This window comes from Aphelocoma coerulescens, chromosome 3 (genome assembly GCF_041296385.1).
Source record: "Aphelocoma coerulescens isolate FSJ_1873_10779 chromosome 3, UR_Acoe_1.0, whole genome shotgun sequence".
NCBI lineage: Eukaryota > Metazoa > Chordata > Aves > Passeriformes > Corvidae > Aphelocoma > Aphelocoma coerulescens.
The window spans coordinates 98,413,859-98,437,868 of record NC_091016.1 but is presented as its reverse complement, the minus strand read 5'-3'; the positions used below and the strand labels follow the sequence as shown (position 1 = coordinate 98,437,868).

Sequence of the window (24,010 nt, the reverse complement as noted above, 5' to 3'; positions counted from 1 at the left end):
GGGACTAGCTAGATAGATGCAGCCAGAGTCTATGGATGACCTGGATGACTAAAACCAGAGCTGTGGTCAATGGCTCTGTGTCAAAGTGGAGGCTGGTGAAGAGTGGTGTCCCTTAGGGCTCTGTCTTGGGACCTGTGCTCTTCAGTTTCTTCATCAGTGACACAGACAGTGAGAACTGGGCACCTCATGAAGTTCAACAAGGCCAAGTGCATGGTGCTGCACCTGGGTGGGGGCAATTTCAGACATGAGTACAGCCTGGGAGAACTCAGTGACAGCAGACATGCAGAGAAGGACTTGGGGGTTCTCATGGATGAAAAGCTGGACGTGAGCCAACAGTGTGCGGTCACAGCCCAGGAAGCCAACTGCATCCTGGGCTGCATCAAAAGAGGCATGGCTAGCAGTTCAAGGGAGGGGATTTTCATCCTCCCCTCTGCCCTCAGGATTACTGCATCCAGGTCTGGGGTCCTCAACACAAGAAAGACATGACCTGTTAGAGTGGATCCAGAGGAGGCCACAAAGATGACCAGAGGGGAATACTTCCCCTGTGACAACAGGCTGAGAGAGTTGAGGTTGTTCAGCCTGGAGAAGAAAAGGCTTTGGGGAGACCTCACTGTGGCCTTTCTGTACATTCAGGGGGCCTATAAAAAGAGGAGAGAGGATCTTTTTATATGGGCACATAATGACAAGGACAAGGGGCAATGGATCTAAACTGAGAGAGGGCAGGTTTAGACTAGATGTTAGGAAGAAATTATTTACTCAGAGGATGGTGAAGCACTAAAACAGATTGTCCAGTGAGGTTGTGGATACCCCATCCCTGGAAGTGTTCAAGGCTGGGTTGGATTGGACCCTAAGCAACCTGGTCTAGTGAATAGCATTCCTGCCCAGTGGGGCTGGACCTAGATGATCTTTAAGGTGCCTTCCAACTCTAACCATTGTATGAATGGTCTTGTGATTTCCAAGCTATACATTTCCATTTGTGCACAGAATTTCAACAGTCAAGAGCCCAGCTTCAGAAAGCTATTTTCTGAAATATGCCATCTTATTTGTGTGCCTTGGAGAGGCACTGCACATGTGTACTTGGACCAAAACCACCTGAAAACATCTTAGGTGATAATTATCTTGGGTTCTGATAATTGAGAAAGGGAACAAACCACTGAAGGGATGTCAGTATGTACTAATAAAAACCAAAATTAATTACCCAAACTTTTATTCATTTCATAAACTAAATCTATTCCACTAAGATGTAAATCTTAAATGATGTTCAGGAATGCAGGAATAAATTCTTCCAGCTCCTGAGAAATTATATGGAAGTGTCCAGTTATGTTGCCATTATCAAGTATTAAAACTTAACTGCAAACTGCAAAATCCATGAAGGTAAATTCAGGTTTTGCTTAACAAAACAGTAAGGTTTAGCAATAAAGATAGCTCAATGACTCTGCAGCATGTTAAGAAATGTAATTGTGAGCAATTCATTGGGCCGTCAATTTACCCAATATTTAGCAATAGCAACTCAGCATGACCAGTTAGCATGTTTAATGAAAAGAACAGAAATATCTCAGAATATTTTAAAATATACAAAGATGGCAGAAGAAAGGACTTCAACCTAATTAAGGAAAAAATTATTCTCTTCAGTTATACACTGACCTCTGAAATCCAGTGCTCTCCTGTACTTATGAGATGGAACACTCATTAATTTTAATTTATGAGCCAGAAGAGTAAGAGCCAGCAGCTATCAAACACAACACTGTGAGTGTGTTTCTGACACTTGTTCTCCAGCAAAGAACAAGAACCTTGCTTAGAACATACTGTGCAAGAACATACTGTGCAAATGGGCAAGAAAGAACAGGATGCAGCTGGAAAAAAGGGCCATGTGGAGATAGGGCAGCAGTTTACTGGGACAAGCATCCTTGTTCAGGCTCCTGGAGAGAAGTCCAGCACAGTACAGCTCAAGCACAGGAATGAGGTCAAAAAGTGGGCAAGACAAGTCGATAGGGGACGAGACCACCAAAAACCTCCGAAGCCCTCTGACCCATTCCCAGGAAGGTCTAGAAGAACTTGTACATGATAACTCAGTTGCATGGAATGTGAGAAATGTAGCCTCAGGGTGGGGAAAATTTATCTATAAAAAGCCCTGGTAGAACCCCCTGGACCCTGGGCATCTTGCTGGCCAGACTGACACTGCACCTAGGACGAGTGATCTCCTTTACTCTATCTCTGTCTTCTCTCTCTTTTAAAAATTCTTTTATTTCTATTGCTACTAGAAGATAAAGAACTAACTTATTCCAATTTCCATGCCAAGTGTATAATTTACTAATAAAACATTGTAAGTTTTTTTGTTTGACCCTCTGGCAACCATGGGCATTCATGAACCTTGGGTGCTCCCTTCCTCTCAGGAGTGGAACAGATGTGTAGATTAGAACAGAATTTAATTTCATATCAGCTACTCTCCATGTTTCACATTATATGAAACAATACCAGACCATATTTATATGACATCCTTCTTCACATTCTACAGGAAAATAATTAAACATTATTGTCAGAAAGAAGAAAAAACAGCAAGGCAGATGCAATCTTTCTTAGCAGACAACAAAACCTCAGCTTTCAAATATAATGCTGAATTGTATTTACTGAAGTTTGAAAGAAGAATGAAATGTGATGCATCATCAAAAGGTTAAACCCTTGGCTACACCAACTGCCTCGAGAGAAGAGTGACACTGCTCTATCTCAGGAAAGAGAGAGGTGTATTAGTGAATTTCACTGACTGCAAATATTACCAGTCAATACATTCTTGCTGCTAAAGTGTCAGAAAGCCAAAGGTATGCTGGAATAGTTAAAAGGACTGGAGGCATTTTACGGGATATGCTACAGCTAAACCAAAAATAATAATAAAAAGAAACCTAACAAAATACTCCACTAAATCTAGCAAAAAACCCCAACAACTGCAAGAGAAGGTAAATTACTGTCCTACTTCTCTAGTCTCCAGCTTTCATGTACTTCATTATCAGTCAAATTGGCCAGGAGTCTCAACCCCTCAGTGTCAGTACCATCCCCTGTTGGAGGCAACACCACCTCAGGACAATCACTAGTACAGCATGGGTAACCATGGTTCAGTTTCTTCTCTTCACAGATCAGTACCTCAATACAAATCCACCTGGCTCACAGTAAAACGCCAAACTGGGTGATGAGATGCAGGCATATATTCTTTCATCCAACACAGGAAGTGGAACAGACAGCTTGAACAGGCACTGCCAGCATTATCTGTCAGAGCTTTGAATGAGTTCATCTAGAACTGGAAATTTATACCAGACAAGGGCAAGTTTATGTGACACCTTTCTTTTTGAACTCTCTGTGTGTGTCTAATTGGGAAAACAAATATGACAGATACCTTAAATAGCCCAATAATGTTTATGCAAGTGTATTTGGTTACAGTTTGTCTTAGAAATGTTAAATTATCCTTTTCGGCATGCCTTCTGCAGCTATACATACATTATTTAATATGTCAGACTATGTTTCTCTGGTCCTTCTTGTGGTAGTTTATTGCATCATTAAGCTGTATGTGATGCTTTTAAAGTCTCCTTTGAAGTTATTTTTAAACAACGGACTGTGATGATCAGATTTGTTCATAAAACTTGATCCTGTACATACTCATTTTAATCCTCATAAACAATTTTTGCAGCTCCTCTATTAATTGTTAAGTGCAAGTCTTTTTTTTTTTTTTTGCTGTTTTTTAATACTTGTCCAATCAGCAAGATATTACTTCAAAAGTGACTCAAATGTTACCAAGATGCCTTGCTTCCAATGTTTTGTATCACCCACATTGATTCACTCAGTACACCATAAAAAGGGTGGGAATTCTGTTTTTTGAGTTGTCTGAAAGTTACACAGCTAGACCAAGCCAATAATTAACCTACATCGGACAGTCAAATATGCAGAAAAGTACTTCCAGAGAAGGATTTAGAATCATGGAATGACCTGGGTTGGTTGCACCTTAAAGAATTTCTAGTTCCAGCCCCCCTGCCATGGCCAGGGACCTTTCACTAGACCAGGTTGCTCAGAGCTCCATCCAGCCTGGCCTTGAACACTTTCAGGGATGGGACATCCACAGCTTCTGTGTTCCATGGCCTCACCACCCTCACAATAAAGAATTTTTTCTTAATATCTAATCAAAACCTACTCTACTTCAGATTAAGACCATTCCCCCTTGTCCTGTCACTACATGCTCAGCATCCACATCTCCACAAGAGGGTCTGCATGTGGGAGACCCACACTTTTCAGTGTTTGTAAAATCCACACTGCCTGTGAGGGACTGGTGTGCACACCTCATGTTTGGGTGTGTATAAATAAGTTATAGAAAGTTGGCAATTTGGAAATTTGTAGATATTTATTAATATTATGCAGTGTCTGGTATTGTGGTTTATCAGTGGCATTGCTGATACCAATCCTGAATTCTTAGTTCACTTATTGCCACTCTTCATTAATAAATCAATAATTAAACACCTTTAAAAAAATCAATAAATACTTCTATCCCATCAATTACGCAGCTCTCGTCTGTGAAAAATACCTGTAAAAATTTGAAGATAGGAAAAGAACTGCCAGTGTAGCCTGCATCTAACTTCTTATACTACATAATTCTGAACATGCACAGATTGTTGTGCTTATGCATTTAGGAAAATCCATAAGTCAAAATGAATGTTCCGGCTAATTTTACACACCACTTGGAGCTAGGAAGGGCTTGAAAGCAAGTTATCTGAATTACTGTCTGAGACAACCTAAAGTTTGTCTAAATTGAGAAAATAGGTGGAGACAGAAAAAATTGCAAATGTGGACATCCGAATAATTATTAATATTGCACTGTGGTAAATTTGTTTCCAGCTGCATCAAACACAGATGAAAGCACTTAATGGGAGAAAATCTTTGAAGCATTCAGGTGTCTAAAGCCAGATGCAAAGGTTCATGGTGATGTTCTCTGTAGAATAAAGGAGAGCCCTCCCTCTTTCAGAGACTCCCCTTTCCAGAGAGAATTAATTGTTTATTACTTAAATCTGTTCTCCGAAAATAATCAAGCTACATTCTTTTTTTTTTTTTCCTTGAAAAAGAACTGTATTCAAACCAGAGAGAATCAGGCAAACATAATGCTATTTGCCAGTGGCTATGGTGACTGCTTGTAGGAAAAGGTAAAATGTTCACAGACCAAAGAAAAAACCTTCACTGTCTCTTCCATAGAATAAAAAAGAGCCAAAAAAACCCAGTTAATTTGTTAATATATATTTCTTTATCCAAGTAAGCAGAGTGGGAAGGAAATTAGCTTCCTATAGTTCAGTGCATTAATTGGAAAATTGTTCTAGGAAGAGTGCTGTAACACTTCAGGGATGCTATCATATCATCTCCTTGTGCTAAAGATTGCTGTAATAGCTGAAAGCTTTGTAATAATTAACTCCTTCCAGAAAGCAGGAAGATAGTGAGGAAGGAAAATGTTAATAATTCATGAAAAATTCAGGATTATTGACACACTATCATCATAAATAATTGAATCAAGTAAGTCTCCTCTCTGTAACATATCCTTGAGATGTTGGATTCTTGTACATATTGATGTGGATCTGTGACATAATATTGATTTAATCATCATTAAATTATTAAGTCAGATTGGGAAAACTGGCCAATTTTATACTCCTCTATGTATTCATTCTTAAATAGGTGTTTATTTGCAATTGCCCTTTTTGCACTGCACTTACTCAAAAGCCATTTTAAGCTGGAGCACAAAAATGTTGGTTTGCTTAATCATGAGGTAGTATGTATTCAGCTAACAGTGGGCTCTAAGGAGCGCATCAGTGCATTGTATTTCACCTACATTAAATAGATCTTAATGCCTAAAATATTGAAAGACAAAAGTGACAGAAGTGGCTTTATATTAGTTTACAGCTTACAGCCTCTCCCTGCTGTTATTCATCAGGCCTGTTGGATCCCTTAGCCACTCTATAGTAAGGGTTGCAATGTCATCTCATGATGAAAAGACTTTTTTTCAAAGGATGAATTCTCAGACTTCTCAGCAACACATACATTTATCTATGACTGCTATCACTAGAGGTAGAACAGGTTTTGCCCTTTTCTTTGTTCCAGAAGTGGGAGGCAAGTGGATATCTCTTTTTCCTGGTTTCACTTTATGTTGACATCCACTGATACGACACTCATGCCGGTAGCAGCAAGCTAGTGACACCACAGCAATTTCTGTCTACAGAGAATTCATCTAGCAGTCAACTAGTACTTTATTTCTCTGTTTTCCTTCTCTTGTTATACCACCCTGTCTCTCACCTTCTGGCTGGCTATACTTCTCTGAAAGGAATAATTAAAGATCGACAAATTTTTAATCAACAGGACTGTAGTGGTTTTGGTGGTGTCCCCCTCTGCCCCAACTCTTTACCTTCTATCCATAGAAACCACTTAAAAAGTTCAAGACATTTTTGTGCGTGCTTCTGATTTCAGGTTCTTCATTGATTTCTGAGGATGATCAAGCCAAGTCTGGCAATGAAACAAGCACCTTAAGAACTTTTACTAGGTTCTAAATGAGACACTGTTTCTCAGATTTCCTTCCTGTTGTTTTATGTTCAGTTCTATAATGCAGATCAATGCAACCCAAAGTTATTCTGTGTGAACAAAAGTTGTTGAATGTATCCAGCTGTGGAGCTTGATTAGATTTTCATTTCAGTGGTATAAATCAGAGTGACTCCACATAAGGCAAGGAGATCTCAGTACTCTCAAATGATGTAATATCAGAGGTAAAACCAGAACCAAATTCCATTTTCCTGCTTTTTCCACTGGCAGTGTTACATCCAATTCCTGCATCAGAAGATGAAACTCCTTTACATGTAAACACTGAACTGTACAATTACTAATTATTAATTATCAGAGTATTTAGATGGAGAGGAATATGCTCTTAACATCCACTGTCAAGAAAGATAATTGGAGATGCTGCCTGAAAGAATATGTCATTCAGCCTCTGTGACTCAGATATCACTGCATAATTGCTGTTAAAAGAAAGGTAAGTTTTCTAAAGAAATGCTGGTTATGGGCATAAGTTAGCTCAAACAAAAAGCAGGCTGGAGGATGAAGGATGTCTGGAATATGTTGATTTTATTTCTTTAATACCATAATGTGTTCCTGCAGTTATTCTTATGACCATTCTGCTTTCAAAAATGAAAACCAGGTCTCAAGTTTAATTTCAATACTATAAATGCAAGATAAAAAAATCTGTTTTCTGTGCTGCAAATGAAAATAAAGTAGCAGTGCCATGCAGGCTCTTGTCTATGTGCTTACACACTTCCCTATGAAAGGATACTTCCATGAACACAGCATTTCTCCTAAAGTACATAATTTGCTAAATCTCACTGGGACTATTTACATAAGAAATCCTTTATGGGAGTGAAGTAGCCTGATTGGTCCACATAGAGCACTCTTCTTCATTGTTGCATAGAGAGTGAAATCAAATCAGGAGAGCACAGGGAAAAAAACCCTCAGATACCACAGCAGTAGTGGAAAAAGATGATACACTCAAATAGAAACAAACAACAATTTCCCATCCTTCCCATGCACACAGAGTTTGTCATGCCAGTATTTACTAGGTTAAGCAGATCAGAACAATTTTTAGACTGAAGCAACCCTGTATTTTCCTTATTGAAAAAAAATACTACAATAAAGCTCAGAACAAAAAATGTTGGTGCAGTCACAGAAAATGGCACACCACTGCTGGGCACTATTATTCCTGCTCTCCTGAGGTCTTAATCTAGAGAGTGCTTTTTTTGTTTTTCTTTTTAACAACTGGAGATATATAAATGCAGTGGGAGGAGGGACTGAAGTTATAGGGGACAACATTCTAAGCATCTTAAAATATTTGAAAAACACAAAACCTCTTTTTTTTTCTTTCTGGTAAATCTCAGAGCCTTTCAAATGTTAACTGACACAAGGACTGTCAGAAGCTGAGTTTTTTTCTCCTCTCTATGAAATTTATTTCTGCAAGCTACTGCCAGTAGGAAGATGCTTTTATGAGAAGCAAATTGCTTGAATATGCTACTGGGGGATTTACTTTCTCTGTACCCCTAGTTTTATTTAAATGTCATAAAGAGCTGGCAAAACCCAACTACTACCAGCTCAGCAGAGTCCTCCTTCAGCTCACTTCTGTGATCTACTGCATTTTGTTCAGAGGGGCTTTAGTGCAGGGTCCATTTCTCTGGCGGGGAGCCAGTGGTACTCCAGCTGTAGGTGGCAGCAGCCCACAGCTCTTCTCTCTCACAACCTGGTGGAAGCCTAAAACCAGCCCAGGGACACAGAACAGTGATTTACTCAAGAGGCAGCAGAACAAAATATGGATAATAAGGATTTTTCACAGCCAAGGATTGCAGGATCTTCCTGGCAAAGAAAAGCAGTTTCTGAAGCACCCATTTACTTAAGATTTTGTTTGTTGGGGTTTTTTGTTTTGTATTCACTTTTTTTTTTTTTTTTTTGTGAAAAGGGTTATTTTGCATACACAGGCTCTTGGACAGTGTGTATAATTGTATATTCAAATTTCTCCAGAGCATAAAGATGAGATTTGACACAAAACCAACATTTCTCATTTTCTATTCAATTTTATTTTTTGTAAGTTTGAGCAATCTGTGGTAGGCAGCCTTGGCACGCTCTGTTTTTTTGGGTTGGTGGCTAAGGTTGCAGTGTTCTTGTCTAAGGAAAGCTAATTGCACAAGTACCTGGCTTCGTAGTGTAACTTGATAGAATACATATGTGATCAGTGTCAAGGATATGAGAAATATATGTATATTGCCCAAGTTACTAAAAACACATATTATCAAGGCTAGCTCACAGAAAATACTTGTAAATTTAAACATCCAGGAATTGGGAACTGCCCAATTCATATGAAAACAAGTCCACCCTAAAATATGGGCAAAAGCATATTGATAAACAAAACCAATATATATGCATGTATACCAATTTACCTATGAATACACCTTATAAATATATTTTCCCCTTTATACATATTATAAAGATATAATAATGCCCAACTGGTTTTGCTACTACTCAAATATTTACCCATAAAAATTGATCAAAACTGAGGTTTTAACTACCTTAGTAGGCAGACAATAAAAAGATATGTTCATTTGAATTACCACTTTTTACATATTCTGCATCTAGCAAGATTAGTTCCTAACCACAAATTCCACCTTGTTCATATTAAATCACAGCATTTTACATCAAAATACAGAAAAAACATCCTCTCCTTTTAAAACTAAGTATTATAACTCCACATCTGCTCTTAAATCATCACAACAGCTTTATAAATCTGCTTGAAAACAAACAAGCAACTGTCTATAAATAAAAAAGTATCCAGCTATTGAATCCTGCTCCATCTCAGTATTGACTCTTGCCTTGCAGTAGCTTCTATGTAAAACATGCTCTCCTACAGATGGAATTCACTCGTCCTTGCTATTAAGTGAAACACAGCAGGACCCAGAGAGCATTTGCTGAAGCTGAAAACTGACTTTAGAATTCAGCCTTGAATTTTGAGCTGGCATAACTACCATGTTATAAATCTGGATGCTGAGTCTCAACACTTTTAAAGCTAATAAAATAAACTCCTGATTGCTTTATATTTTTCATTGCAGTTTGAGCATACATAATAAAGTTACATTTCAATGTTAAAAATGTTTGTCCTCTCAAAGAATTTTAATGCCTAACAGTTGAATAGGTATCTGTAAAACAGTTTGTCTACCTCATTGTTCTTTAAAGCAGGGAAATAGTAAGGATACTCAAAGACTGCAGCAGTATTTAAAATATGAGTGGCTACATTTAACTTACTGTGAACCCTAATGCATGTTTATATATTGCATTCTTGCTCTATGATCCCTGAAACAGTGACAAAGCAAGGAGCTGTTTACTGTGTCCTGTGTCCCACTTCAGCTGTGCTTCTGCAGTTTAAGTGAATCTTAAGTAGGCAAATTTCACCCTGGGGAAGATGAGAGTATAAGGATTGTACTTACTGAATCAGAAACCTAGAGATAGCATCAGGAAAAGGAAACAGTTTGTGACTCCTTTTCTGTGTATTCTCCAAGCTGGGGAATGGGTGGTTGGCATTTAGACCTTCTGCCTAGTTTACAGGATTGGTATTAGTCACCAGGGAGGGTTTTTTTTATTTTTTTTAAATGCCATTTTTTGGATAAATGGAGAAGAGGGTTGTATCAGGCGTGACCTGAAGGGAAAAAAAGAATTCATGGAATTATCAGCTCTAAATGTATCATAAAATGTAGAGTAAAACCACCTTATGGACTGTGGGCCTGAAGGACCAGAATGGGAGATTCCAACTATTTGGCAAATTTTCACTTTAATTTCTGCATGAAATCTACTTGGGGAAAAGCTAAGAAAAGTTGAAAAAAGGTAATCACCTTTACAATGCACAATTTATTTGTTAATGGTTCTTAAATGCAAATGATTTTCAGTCCAATTTACCCTAGGTTTTTCTAAACAATTTGTTCTCTCCACTATATTAGTATTTTTTCCCAGGTAGTGACTCTGATCCATGTAACAATATCATGAATACTAATGAATGCAAAGCAAAAAATCTGGCTTGCATATAATGATAACATGATGAAAATGAGCTTAGCATGAATTTTGGGATTTAAATCAATCTCTGAATATTTTGGTAAGGTGTGATGTCCATAATTAATCCCTGAAGGTATCCAGGAAAGAGCTTAAATCTGGGTTAATGAACTACCATGCTTAGTTTTCAACCTAGAAATATACTGCACTATTTCTGAAAATGGTTTACAGAATGGAAAAATAGATAAATTATTGGGCAAATCTGAGAACTGAAATACAATTGTGCTATTCTAACATATTATGTTCTACTGCAAAAAAGAATAATTCTTGGATATTATTCAGGCTACAAATAGGAGTCTTCATGTTTTATTTTAAGACTTGTGTTCAAAATGCTAACCACTGGTAACTCAAACCCTCTTGCCGTGAAGAATTTGTTTAGATTTAACGTCTCTGTTATTGATGATATACCATTTTCTAGCATATTTCTGTGTATTTTCCTTTGTCTTTTAATTTAAATTAAAGCTGTGAACAGGAGCCAGTAGTATGCCCAGGTGGCCAATAAGGCCAATGGCATCCTGGCCTGGATCAGCATAGTGGGGCCAGCAGGACCAGGACAGGGACTCTTCCCCTGTACTTGGCATTGGTGAAGCCACACTTCAAATCCTGTGCCCAGTTCTGGGACCATCCCTCAATACAAGGACATTGAGGTGCTGGAGTGTGTCCAGAGAAGGACAATGGAGCCGGTGAAGAGTTGGTCTAGAGAGTAAATCATAGGAAGAGCAGCTGGGGGAGCTGGGGTTGCTTAGCCTGGAGAAATGGAGTCTCAGGGATACCTTATTGCTCCCTATAACTCCCTGGAAGGAGATTGTAGTCAGGTGGGGGTCGGCCTCATCTCGCAGGGAACAAGGGACAGGCCAAGAGGAGATGGCCTTAAGCTATGTCAGGGGAGATTAAGTTGGACATCAGGAAGAATTTCTTCACTGAAAGGGTGGTTAAACATTGGAACAGATTGCCGAGGGAAGTGGTAGAGTCACCATACCTGGAAGTTTTCAGGAAATAAGTAGACATGGCACTTAATTCTATGATCTAGTTGACAAGATGGAGATTGGTCAAAGATTGGACTAGATTATCTTGGAGGTCTTTTCCAACCTTAATGATTCTATGATTCTAATTACTGTCATTGAGAAATATAGACACTCACGCACCTTGAACACATGCTGTTCATTTATATTTCATTAACAGAATTCATTCCCAGTGTACTTTAGTTCACGTGTCTTTTTGGGATTTTACCTATTTTCTCAATGTCCTCATCTTTACAACTGGGATGAGATATGAAACAAAAAATATCGCCCTTAGCACCCTCACCAATAATATACTGTAAAACTCAATAGTGTAATGAAGACAGGATGATTGTGAAGAAAGGAATACATACAGCACAGCTATAATCAGCATATAATTAAATTGAGTGCATATGTATACACGTGTTTGTGCATATCTGTGTTTTCATGAATTCCTCATTATTACAGCAAAGACCATGATATGGTGACTAAATTATGAAACTTCACATCCTATTAGTAGCTTCAAAGGCTGTTTGGAAACAGAAAAGTGATGTCATGACCAGAGCTTCTGAAACTGAAGGTTTACACATCCCTCTGTAATCCTGAGAAAATTTGCTGGGGAATGTAGAAAGAGAACTCTAATGTAGATAACAGTGATCTAAGTGATCAGTGACAATTGTGATCTAAGTTAATGACTAGTGCTGGACCAGAACAGGGGTGACTCAACCACACTTAGTTGACACGAGGGTTCCTGAAGTTCATCCCAGCAAAGTGAGCCTTGCTGCTGAGCTCCTCCTCAGTTCTCAGCAGCTGGTTGTACTTGGCCACGTGCTCAGATTGGCACAGAGCCCAGCTTTGATCTGACCAGTGCAGAGACCCACTGCCAGGTCAGCAATGAAGCTGTCTTCTGTCTCTCCAGAGCGATGACGCACCATCACACCCCAGCCACTGGACTGGGCCAGCTTGCCAGAGGAGCCCTTCTGTCTGTTTCAATAACTATTTAAAACAAAATTTCTGATTCTGAGTAACTGGTTTCCATCTGGGATTTTTACCTTGGGGGATTCCTGAGGAGCTCACTCCCACTAGAATTTTTCAGAACTTGATCTAATTTCTATTACAACCTATTCAACCTATTCATAAGTGTGAAAACCTGCTAGCACGAGTTCTTTTATGTACACAGCAAAGTAAAGTACTCATTAAAGTATTCTATGTGTTAACATATATTGAAGTGTTCCAGGTACAGATATGAGTAGGATGTCCAAAAACTCATATGACTATGACATCATATATATGATGCATATCTCTCATAATGACATCAGCTTCCAAGGTGCAGTGGTATAGTGATTTGTATTGTTCCACAACTAGTCTACAACAGTGCTAGATGTCTGCACTAATTATGGAGGAAACCAATGATCCAGGCCTTGTGCTGACCTCCTCTACTGTGAAGTAACCTGAGGGAGGTCCTGGTAAAGGACAAAAGGATCTAGGGTCCTTTTACCTTCATATTTCCAAAGATATAGATTTCAGAAAACCAGTCTTCAAAAGCAGTTGTTTCATACATATTTTTTGTCGAAGACAGTCTTGCCCGAAGAGGGATGTACTAATTTTCTAGCAGGGCATCAGGTAATTCTTAAATCTCTGGATGTTTTGAGAATAAAATAACATATTGATCTTCTGTGCTGCCTTTCACTTCAGAGTAATACACAACTTCAATAAGTCTTCCCTGGCGAAAAAAAAAAGCCCCTTCTTCATAACATGCAAAACTAATATATAATCTGATATAACTGGAGCCAGTTGTGAGGAAGACTGTATAAGCACCTTGGGTATTGGCCCATTCCAATGGGCAGTGAGAAAAAATTTAGGTACTAGTGAGGTTACCTTTGCCTTTGAATAGTCAGCTGGGCAGTTATGGATCTTTTGGCTACAAGCAGAATATCTCCTCTATTTCTGTCTTTCTGCTTCCTAAAAGCTGTCTTTTAGCCAAGTTTGGCTACTTAAAAGACACCTTATCTAAATTCATTATATGCATACACATGAAGCATGATCTCATGACTATATGGGTACCATTATTTGTATTTATCTGTTCAGATGATCACAAAGTTGGCTGGTTTTATTAAATCAAAAAAAAACCTGGTTTCCCATAAAAGCCCATTTTTTATATATCTAAAAGACAAACTTAATTAAATGCTTTCTGAGAAAGAAATAAAGTAACCAATCCAAATCTGGTGACATGATAACCTTCTAGATCAAGATGATACTTCATATCTAGACTTCTCAAATTCTGTTTGAACATTAAGCACGTTCCTGGAAGCTAACAAGATGCCAAAAATGAAGAAAATTTCTCTAAAGCATAACCAAAACCTGTTCTGTTATGTAATCTCTGATAAGCTTCATTGTTTTCTTTCAATTATAAGCTCCCAAAACAAGGTTTCAGATCAATGAAATTCTAATCCATCAACCACACTAGTGGTTGTCCCTTATGCAGTTTTCATTAGCTGAAGAGTAGAAATCTGTAACTAGTAAGTAGGTGTATATATTAGGTCAGCAGCAAAGGAAGAAATGTTCTAACATGTATTCCAGATACTGCAGATTATCTGATGGCTTGACCACTTCCCTGGGCAGTGTGTTCCAACATACAAACTTTTTGGTGATTTTTTTCCCCTTAACATCCATTCTAAATCTCCCCTGCTGTAACCTGAGGCCATTTCCTCTAGTTCTGTCACTTGTTACTTAGGAAAAGAGAGAAACACCTTGTTAGGACCTCCTTTCAGGTTGTTGTAGAGAGCAATAAGGTCCCCACTGAGACTAATTTTCTCCAGGCTGGACAACTCCACCTCCATTGCCCTTCTCTGGACATGCTCCAGCACCTCAAAGTCTTTCTTATAATGAAGGACTCAAACCTGAACAGAGGATTTGAGGTGTGGCCTCACCAGTGCCAAGTACAGGGGGACAATCCCTGTCCTGTTGGCCACACTACTGCTGATCCAGGCCAGGATGACATTGGACTTCTTGGCCACCTGGGCATACACTGGATCATGTTCAGCTGCTTTTGACCAGCACCCCCAGGACTTTTCTGCTGGGAAGCTTTCCAGCCACTCTGCCCCCAGCCTGGAGCTCTTGGGTTGTTGTGCTGGACCTGACACTTGGTGTTGTTGAACCTCACACAACTGGCCTTGGCCCATCAATCCAGCCTGCCCAGGTACCTCTGCAGAGCCTTCCTGACTTCAGCAGATCAACACTCCCACCCAACTTGGTGCTGCCTGCAAATTTACTGAGGGTGCACACCATCCAGTCATCCAGACCATCAATACAGATATCGAGCAGGATTGGGCCCAACACTGGGTCTTGGGGAATCTTGCTAGTGACTGGCTGACAACTGGGTGTAACTCCATTCACCACCACTCTCTGAGCGTGGGTCCTTAGAAAACTTATACTGAAAGGATTATCTATGTGGAATTTTGGAAAACCATTAGTACAATGAATATGACACATTAGTCATTTTTATATATACTACATGATACAACTTATAGCAAACAGTCTCAGCTATACTATTTGTCAGGATTCATAGTGCAGTGAAATTCTTCATTGCTACTCCAGTTTGAGAAATTTATATGAATAAAGTTTTGAGTATTTCTATTTCTGCTTAAACATCTCACTTGCCTTGGAAAAAGCTAGTATTCAATTAATTTTGCTGCTATGTTGTATTTTAAAGCTTCAAACGAGATACCCTTTCTGGAATTAAAGCTATCAGAAATGCTGATTTGGTTGTGCTGTAATTCTCAGAAATAATGCTACACAGTGTTTCTAGGCATTCAGTCAAAACATTCTGAGATGACTGGTATAATGATGGCATTTACTGGTATTTCAATACCCACACTAAAATTTTAGCAATGGTAGTTTCTCTGATTTAAGCAAAATTGAATAGAGATGATATATAACATGATGTGTAAAAAATTTTGTGCATAGCTTGCACATTATCTAAAAAGTCAGGAATTTGAAGCCCTATTTATTTTGGATTCTTGATTTTCTTACAGGCACTGTTTTCAGTGCCACTTTTCACACTAATCAGATACTAAATCTATGGATCTGAGAACATAAAAAATTGATTTTCCCACAAACATTTTTAATAGAACCACCACACTACTGCCTAAATTAGAAGCAGAATGGTTTATGGTTTGGATATCACTTTTCCTAACTTGCTTGTTTTGATTATTTTTCAATTGCCAGAATTTGTTATTATAACAATATTTCTAATATAAAATTATGTTCTGAAACAAATTCTGAAGAGTGTACCTAATTTTAACCACCAGTAAAGAAGTTGTATATTTTAAAAATGCCTGTTTAGAAAGAACAACAGTTCAATACTCTATATATCTATATCTGTATATCAAATAAAATTTGTGAGTTTATATTTTGCTATGTCCCCATACATTATCATCCTAAAATTTCCTGAGGTCTTACAGACGTTTTGTTTAAAATCTAAAACATCACCACTTAATGGTGTTGGCTTAATGGAACATGGCTTTGATTTCTTTGTCAAATCTCTCCTTCACACTACTATAATCTGAGGAATATAGTGCCCAAGAAATTAAGTATGATAAAATGGGAATCTGTTTCTGATGCCAAGAGTGAGAGACACCTTGTTCAGTGAATTCAGTCTTAAAACAGATATACTAACAAAACTGTAGGTTAGAAAAATTTACTGTCTAATGTTCAAGGGCTAGAAGGCATTAAATTTTAATTTTCTGTTCTGATTTAAGGAAAACTAATGTAGGAGAAATGCAGATTTTATTCAGAAAAAAATTGTGCAGAGTTTTTTATATGGGACTTAAGCCAAATGCAATTCCCTCCACCACAAGGATCAGCCTGGGTAAATGAATTCTCTATCTGCTAATACTTAAAGCTAGAAAAATTGGAAAAGAAATTTTCTTTTTTGCTTATTTGACTTTCTTGTAAAAATATGATGCAACAAACACATACCCAACAGTATTTTTGGTCATTATGGAATTATCTTTCATCCTCCTCAAGTATGATTTCTTTTTCTAAGTAAGAACGGCATTACTTTTTCCAAAGATCATAAGGAACCTAAAAGGATGAACAATCTCTCTTCCAGAAAAAGAAAACAGCTTGGAAATAAATTTAAATTCATTATTTTCTTCACCAAAATTAAATTTGAAGTAAGCAATAGAAAAAGCAATAGATTCCAAATGCGAATAACTTTCATAAGTACCAAACTCCCACTATAATATCTAATCTCATTAAAAGAACAGGACTTCAAAAAATCAAGTCCCCAAACTGGTCTTCCTAAGTAATGGTGTGTGTAACCATGAAGAATAATAATCATCATCACAACAACATTAGTCTCTGGAGCTGTAAAATATGAGGATCTTTGGTATTGAGAGATCTGCCTAAAAAGCACCCCTTTAAAAGGAAGCAGGTTATCTTCTTCATACAAAGCAGCACTGTATAAGTGCATTTGTTATAAATTCTGAAAAGGTGTGAGAATACACAACTCCCATCTGAAAATCTTCTTCATTTGAAAATTAACTAAGATGAAATTTAATCCCTTTGGTTTATCTTTCTGCAAAATGTGAATACAGTGGAAATTGAAATGTTAGTTCTGAACTTAATATGGATGTTAGTGATGTGAACCTAGGATTTAGTTTTGTAAAAAGCCCAACAAACTAATGTTCTAGATAATGTGTTGGCCTAAGTCTCTTAGTCTACAAGACATACCTATAAAAGGTTTCTTCATACATGATCAATTCTGTTATTTCTGACTAGCTGGTACCTTTCTTACCCAGAAACACCTACATCTAAAGCAGTGATAGAAAATCCATGAGCAATTCTAAAAATTTGGTCTGAAATACTCTTGCTAGTTTTGGGAAATGCTTCAGTGTTCCTTTGTTTGAAAATGGACACTTGCTCATTCTAGAGTAACAATTCTATCTTTAGGTCAAGAAACAGACAAACCAGATTTTGCAAGCTGGAAGCAGACTGCAGGTTTGTGCTAGAAATGTGAGAAAAGAATTAATAAAGGCATACAAGCCTATCCTTAGATTAATACCTTCAGCTGAAAACTGACATAACTTGCAGTTTTGGCTTATGGGCACAAGCAAGCATAATGCATTTTTGGCACATGGCTGGGAAAGGATCAACAAGACTAGCCTTTGAAATGAAAAAGGAGATGTAACAAATGTTGAAAAGAACATTTTAGTGTCTCCAAGGTCTACAGTTTAAGCTCCTTCTTTTTTCTCCTAAAAATTCACATTCATAATTACTCTTTCTGCTGTTTATTTTAATTAATATTCAGGATATATACTAACAGGACACCACAACATTTGTTAAGTCACTTCATCTGGTCTCCTCAGCATCTACATCATAAGATAGTCTATCACTTAACCAAGTACAACTGTAAAATTATCTTGTACTTACAAGCTAACCTAACCTTTAACTAATTCTCTATTTTTTTTCTTCCTAAAAGATGTTCAAAATGTTATCAGACGAACTTTAGCAAAGAGGTTGAATGGAATTTTCATTTAGTGATCTGTTCTTAAAGGCTTAAGAGGAATTGCATGATTTCCCCAGGATGCAGAAAACAGACAGTTTCTGAAGAGTGTTTTAAAATATGTATTTTTCAATTTATAGCCAAAAAGGTACTATTCAAATGAGACCTACATGTCTAGGAAGGTATCTCTCACATTGTCAGGAGATGAAAATTGAATATTTACATTCCTTGTATATTTTTGTTGATTACAGATACATGGCAGTTGAAATCTGAAGATAAGTGTCTCTCCATTGAAATTTATTGCTAATTGAGTTTGATTTTTCAGTCTTGGTTAATTGATTAACATTAATGGACCCATCTGCTGCATCAATACATGGGGAATAACAACAGTAAGAATAATCACTGTGAGAATAGTTTGAGACACTACAAACATGATTGTTTGTGGAAGCAATTAACTTTGAGATTGTACTCTACACTATAAAAGCTAAGCTTGTGCATGTTTACATTTTTTGAGTCTTTATACATTTTAAAACAAATGTATTAATCAACTGCTACTAGTGTAGTGGCTGACATAATTGTCAAATCATTGGTGAGGTAATTTTGTGAGTTTATTTCCCACACACAGATGTGTCTTCTTAATTAACACTAAGCTTGGTTTGCAACATCTGGCTCATATGATCAAGGGGCCACACAGAATATTAAGAGCTTCCTAGGTGTCTTGGGGTGACTTTGTGATGTGTATCCCCTATCGCTGCCCTATTGCCAGAAATTAATTTTGTGCCTTTCTGTGCCTTTAAACTGAGCCTGAGAGGGGGGAGAGGAAAAAAAACCTGAGCAAGCTTCTCAAAGTGTTGTTCAAGAACACAGTGATAGGGACTCTCTGCATTCTTCTAACAGCAGCGGTGGGAGCGGGAGGAAGCAGCTTGCTTTCTTTTCAGCCAGCTTTCAGCTACTTTTTCTCTGGAGATAAGGGGAGTACAGAACTTTTGTTTTCCTGGGACTTTGGATTTTTCCCTTCTTCTTTTTCTTGGACTGTTTCAACATCAGAATACACCAGGAGGGCTTTCCACCGCGGCCCTGGCCCTGGAGGTCGGCCTGCCACCCAGCTCCAAGGAGAGAGAGAGAGAGACCTATGGAAGGACTCTAAAATTTTCCCAGGTTTTCTCTCCACAGCGAGAGGTTTTATTATTTAGCATTATTATCCTTTTCCAGTGTGTTTGTTAAATAAATAGTTTTTATCTCTTTCACTTTCTTCTGAGGAAAAGAATTTTTTTCCCCGAACCTGGTGGGGGAGGGGTGGTTTGTAACCTGCCTTCTCTCAGAGGATATTTTTCCTCCAAATTTGTCCAAACCATCACACTAGGTTAATCTTTCCATGCCCATTTCAAACACATCCAAATCCAATGAGCTTTGAATTCCATAGAATTATGGGGCATCAAACCCTTAAATTTATTGAATAGTTGTCATTTTTCCCCCTCTGAAAATAACCAGTCTCTGGAATTCTACATTAGTATAAATTCAAAGTGCAGTAAAAGAGCTAGGGAACTTGAAAAAGTGCTTTTTGAAGGATTAGAGTATTTACATAGGAGACTACTTTGTTTTTTAATCTAATACATAATGATTATGTCAAGAATAAAAAATTTTGATTTCTACTGAACCATTCATCTGATGCCACATATGTTTAAATACTCTTGAAACCAAATGGGTTTTGTACTCTGATGATGAGAAAAGGCAAGTAACTTTCTTTTAAGAACAACCGAAAAAAATGTTTCTTAGGAAACACACCTGTCTATACTCAGCAATATGCATTGATAAACTCCAGTCTTCCTTTAAAAACATGGCAGAGATATTTGCTATGTATTAGTTCATGATCTTTCAGAACAAAACCCACTAATTAGTTGCCAAGCACCTGAAGAATAAAATGCAATGAAAAATGTATTTTTTTCATTTTGCCACTAAGCAGTGTAACTGAAACACCTGGCAAAAATCTTGCTATGACATCAGATCATTCCCTCAGCTCTCATGTGTGAATCCCATCAGGTCCCATGGATACACGTCCAGTTGATTTAAAAGTTCCCTAATCTGATTCTCATCTACCAAGTGACAAGAATTCCTTTATTCAGACTTTCTCCAACAGGACAGGGATAGGATTCTTGGAGGCCAGTTATCCATGAAGACTGAGGCAAAGAAGGCACTTCAGTCTTTCCCTAATCCTTTTTCACGAGAACTTTTTCCCCCTTCAGCAGCGACCCTACATTTTCCCAGATCTTCCTTTTGCTGCTGATATCCTTGTAGAAGCTTCTGGTTTTGCCCTGCACGTCCCTGCCAGACTAATCTCCAGATGGGCTTTGGCTTGTTCCATATCTGTGTAGCTGGCTATTTTCTCTATATTCTGCCCAGATCACCTGGCCATGCTTATATCTCTTGTATACTTCCTTTTAATGTTTGAGTCGTCAGAAGCATCTTACTAATATATTCAGGCTTTCTGACACTTGATTTCCTGCTCATTAGAATGAATCATTCTTGGGTTTGGAGGAGGTGATCCTTGAAAATCAGTTGGCTGTTGTAGAAAATCATGAAAATAATGCTACTGCACAGCTGCTTATCCCTGTTTTGCACATGCACAGTCTTCCATGATGCCTCTGGACAGAGGAGAAGTGACCTATTTCAAAACAAAAGCATTTCTGAAAAAGGCCCAGGCCAGCAGTTGGAAAGCAGAAAGGCAGGAAATGAATCCAATCATCATGAATTATTCAGGACACAAATTCAAATGAAACAGTATTCCATAATGGCAGTTGACAGGCCAAGCAGTAGAATGACAGAGATATAGTAAAGACCAACAGAGAAAAAACAGACTCATTACTCTGAAGTACACCCTAAGTTTCACCAGACTGGTAGGCAAATTGTGTGTTTTCATAAAACTGCCTTGCTTTCATTTGTGCTCTAGTCAAACAAGACTTAGAGATCAAAGACTTGTTTGGTGTTCTTTGTGTGTTCACATCAATCAAGAGAGGCAGGGAAGCCCCTCAAAAATTTGTTCCAGTCTCCTCAGTCTAAGAAACACACAGTGGTCCAGAACATCAAAAGGACTTTAGATTGTTCCGTTCAGTATTTGCCTTGAAGTGAAGTATATTTTTTTAAAAACTTGGCAAAAAACGTGCTCCTACTGAACCATCATTGAACTGAACCATCATCCTCTGTTCTTTTAACCCAAATCTCTTTCAGACTCCATTTCCTCTTTCAGCAGGATACACCTTAACTTTCAAAGGTTCTTTGACAATACTTTTTCACACATGCTGAAGGTGAACAGGAAAGTCACTTATTAATGTTTTCATAGCATGATGATGAACATTTTGTACCCAGGAACACACCATGATGTGTGAGGGTACAAGACCGAGTAAAACATGGAGTTGTTAGGCAAAAGAATGACATCTTATGTGCCTTCTGTCCAAACTGTCTATACAAAGGTTCATATTTAGTCTTCTAGCAGAACTGATCTAGTTAGTTGCAGAGGAATTCTGGCATCAACACAATATATATCCTGTGTGGACAATGTAATTATATTTTATACCACTTTTCATGCAAGCAAATAAAATATAAAATCTCTCTGGCTGGCATGAAGATGTCACATTTTCTATTTGAAATTATCAGGACAAAAGATTGGTGATTATTTCATTACAGAGAAAATTATAGTAATTTTTCATTAAGAATGAATGATAAAATAGGCGAAGTAATAACTCTTACCTAGTGCAGGTCCCACCATTGTGACATGGATGATAATCACATATCGGAACATTGCAGTTCTCAACATTCCTTCCTTCAAGAGCCTCATCTATGATGAACAGCTCTTTGTGGTTGACTTGAAAATCCCTAATGCATCCTTTAAAGCCATATATCTGCCCAGCACATCGATGAACCTCCTCATGAACAGGAACCTTTCCAAGGAAGATCGATCCAAAGGTGATCTGCAGAAACAAAAAGAGAATTGTCAGAAAAAATGTGATTTGTGATGTTAATGTAAACAATGAAAGAATAATAAATACTGATGAAGGAAATAGTCATTACTTGAAAATGGCCAAAAACTCTGGCACTTCCTGAAGGGATTCTTTTAAAAAATGTTATTCTCTTAAAAAAAAGAAAATCCTTACAAAGAGGAGATTTAATGTGTTTTCATATTTTCAAATATGTAAGACAACATACATCCCATGAAACACAAATTGGAATTTACAGCCTTAGCCACAGTGAACATGGTAAGTTTTTTACATAGATGCCCTCATTCTATTTGATAAGTTGTATGACAGAGGTTTGGTGCAGGAACACAGGAGAAGCTGTAGACTTGAAGATATTTCCTTTAGGACCTGGGACCTATGACCTATGGGACCCCAAGATAAGGGGAATACAGAAAAAAGATTTTAGGGTTTTTTATGAATGGCAGAAAACAGTCTGCTATACTGAAGTCCAAGGAAGAAAAAAGGGAACTTTTCAAATTTTCAAAAGCCTAGAACATCCTAATAAAGGTGCAAAGAAACAACCACAACTTTTTCACACTGGGACTGACCAAATCATATCAGTGCTCACTATGGTAATTCCTCTGTTGCCTGACCTAGGATTCAAGCCCTTAATCATCACATATAAAGGATCTGTGACTCATTTAGCACTCTGAATTCCACTCCTCAAGCTGAGGCCTGACTTTCTGGAATTCTGACATGGGACTTCATCGTTCCTAAGTTCATTTGCTACATGCCTGCCAATTCTTTGGAATTGAAAAAAAAAATAAAAAAATTCATAGTTGTATCACACAGTGATGCTTTTATTTGTACAATACCATAAGTCCAGGAAGAGGGTGACACCTAGCCCATTCAAGTGAAGCAGGAATAAACCAATGGAATCAGAAATATATCACAGCATGCGTAAAACATGCGAGGGGGTTATTTTTAGTGAAGAGGCCCTTTACTACCATATTCAGACAACTGTAAAGAGGTAGAAACAGGAGGAAAACATCCCATTGATTTATCTGGAATTCACACATCCATACAATTTTTGCTTTGCTGTTTCCTGTATTGCTTTTGTCAGTCCTGGAGATATGCTGCTGACAATTTCAAGTGAAATTTGGCAATACAATGAATGTGAATACTGCCAGGTTATCCTCTAGTTAGTGTCTTTTGTTTTGAAGGGAAAAAGAAAAACACCTACTTATTTTAGAGCATGGATAAAATTAAATCAGATTTTTCATATCAAAGTAATTCAAAGACATTGGCTCTGCACTTGTTGAATTCATTTCAGATCACTTGACTTTATCCCCTTTCAAACAAAGCCATGAAGCACTGCAATGCACTGCAAATCTAGAAAAGATTTGTAAAGTAGTGTTTTCAGACATTTTCTCTCTGCTTGTGAATCTCTTTCAAGAATTAAGCAAAGCACTGGACTGCATTATAAAGTATCTGTCATTAAGAACAGTGTTTTAAACACTGCTCTTGCAACACAGTCTCTTTTATTATTGGGCTCATTTTACAAAAGCACTAACCTTGGGGGCATATCCAGTGTATCACAGAACAACTTCAGTAGGCTTTGCTCAGTTTGTAGCATTACTGGATTTTATCATAAGGTATTAAATGTTCAAGCTCATGCTAGTACACCATAACACACATTCTTTCTATAAAGCTCCTGTTCTGAATTTAACTGACTTAACCAGAATGTATTTTAAGGAGGCACAAAAAAAGAATTCCTGTAAGTCTTGTTAATAACATAAAAGGCTTAATATAGCATTATATCAATAACTTATCTAACACTCATGTTTAACTTTTCAAATACTAATTTGAAAATATCCTTCTTCGCTTTGAGCCTGAGTGGTAAAAAGGACTATCTT

The 24,010-nt window shown here is 37.7% G+C and overlaps 1 protein-coding gene across 1 annotated transcript in view; it reads right to left on the bottom strand.

Moving 5' to 3' along the window:
* Positions 1-24,010, bottom strand: part of EYS (eyes shut homolog) — a 750,542-nt gene that overhangs the window by 85,706 nt on the left and 640,826 nt on the right. Inside the window, exon 40 of the mRNA XM_069011357.1 lies at positions 21,889-22,109. Within this exon, the coding sequence (XP_068867458.1) occupies positions 21,889-22,109 (221 nt within the window). The remainder of the gene's footprint in view (positions 1-21,888; positions 22,110-24,010) is intronic.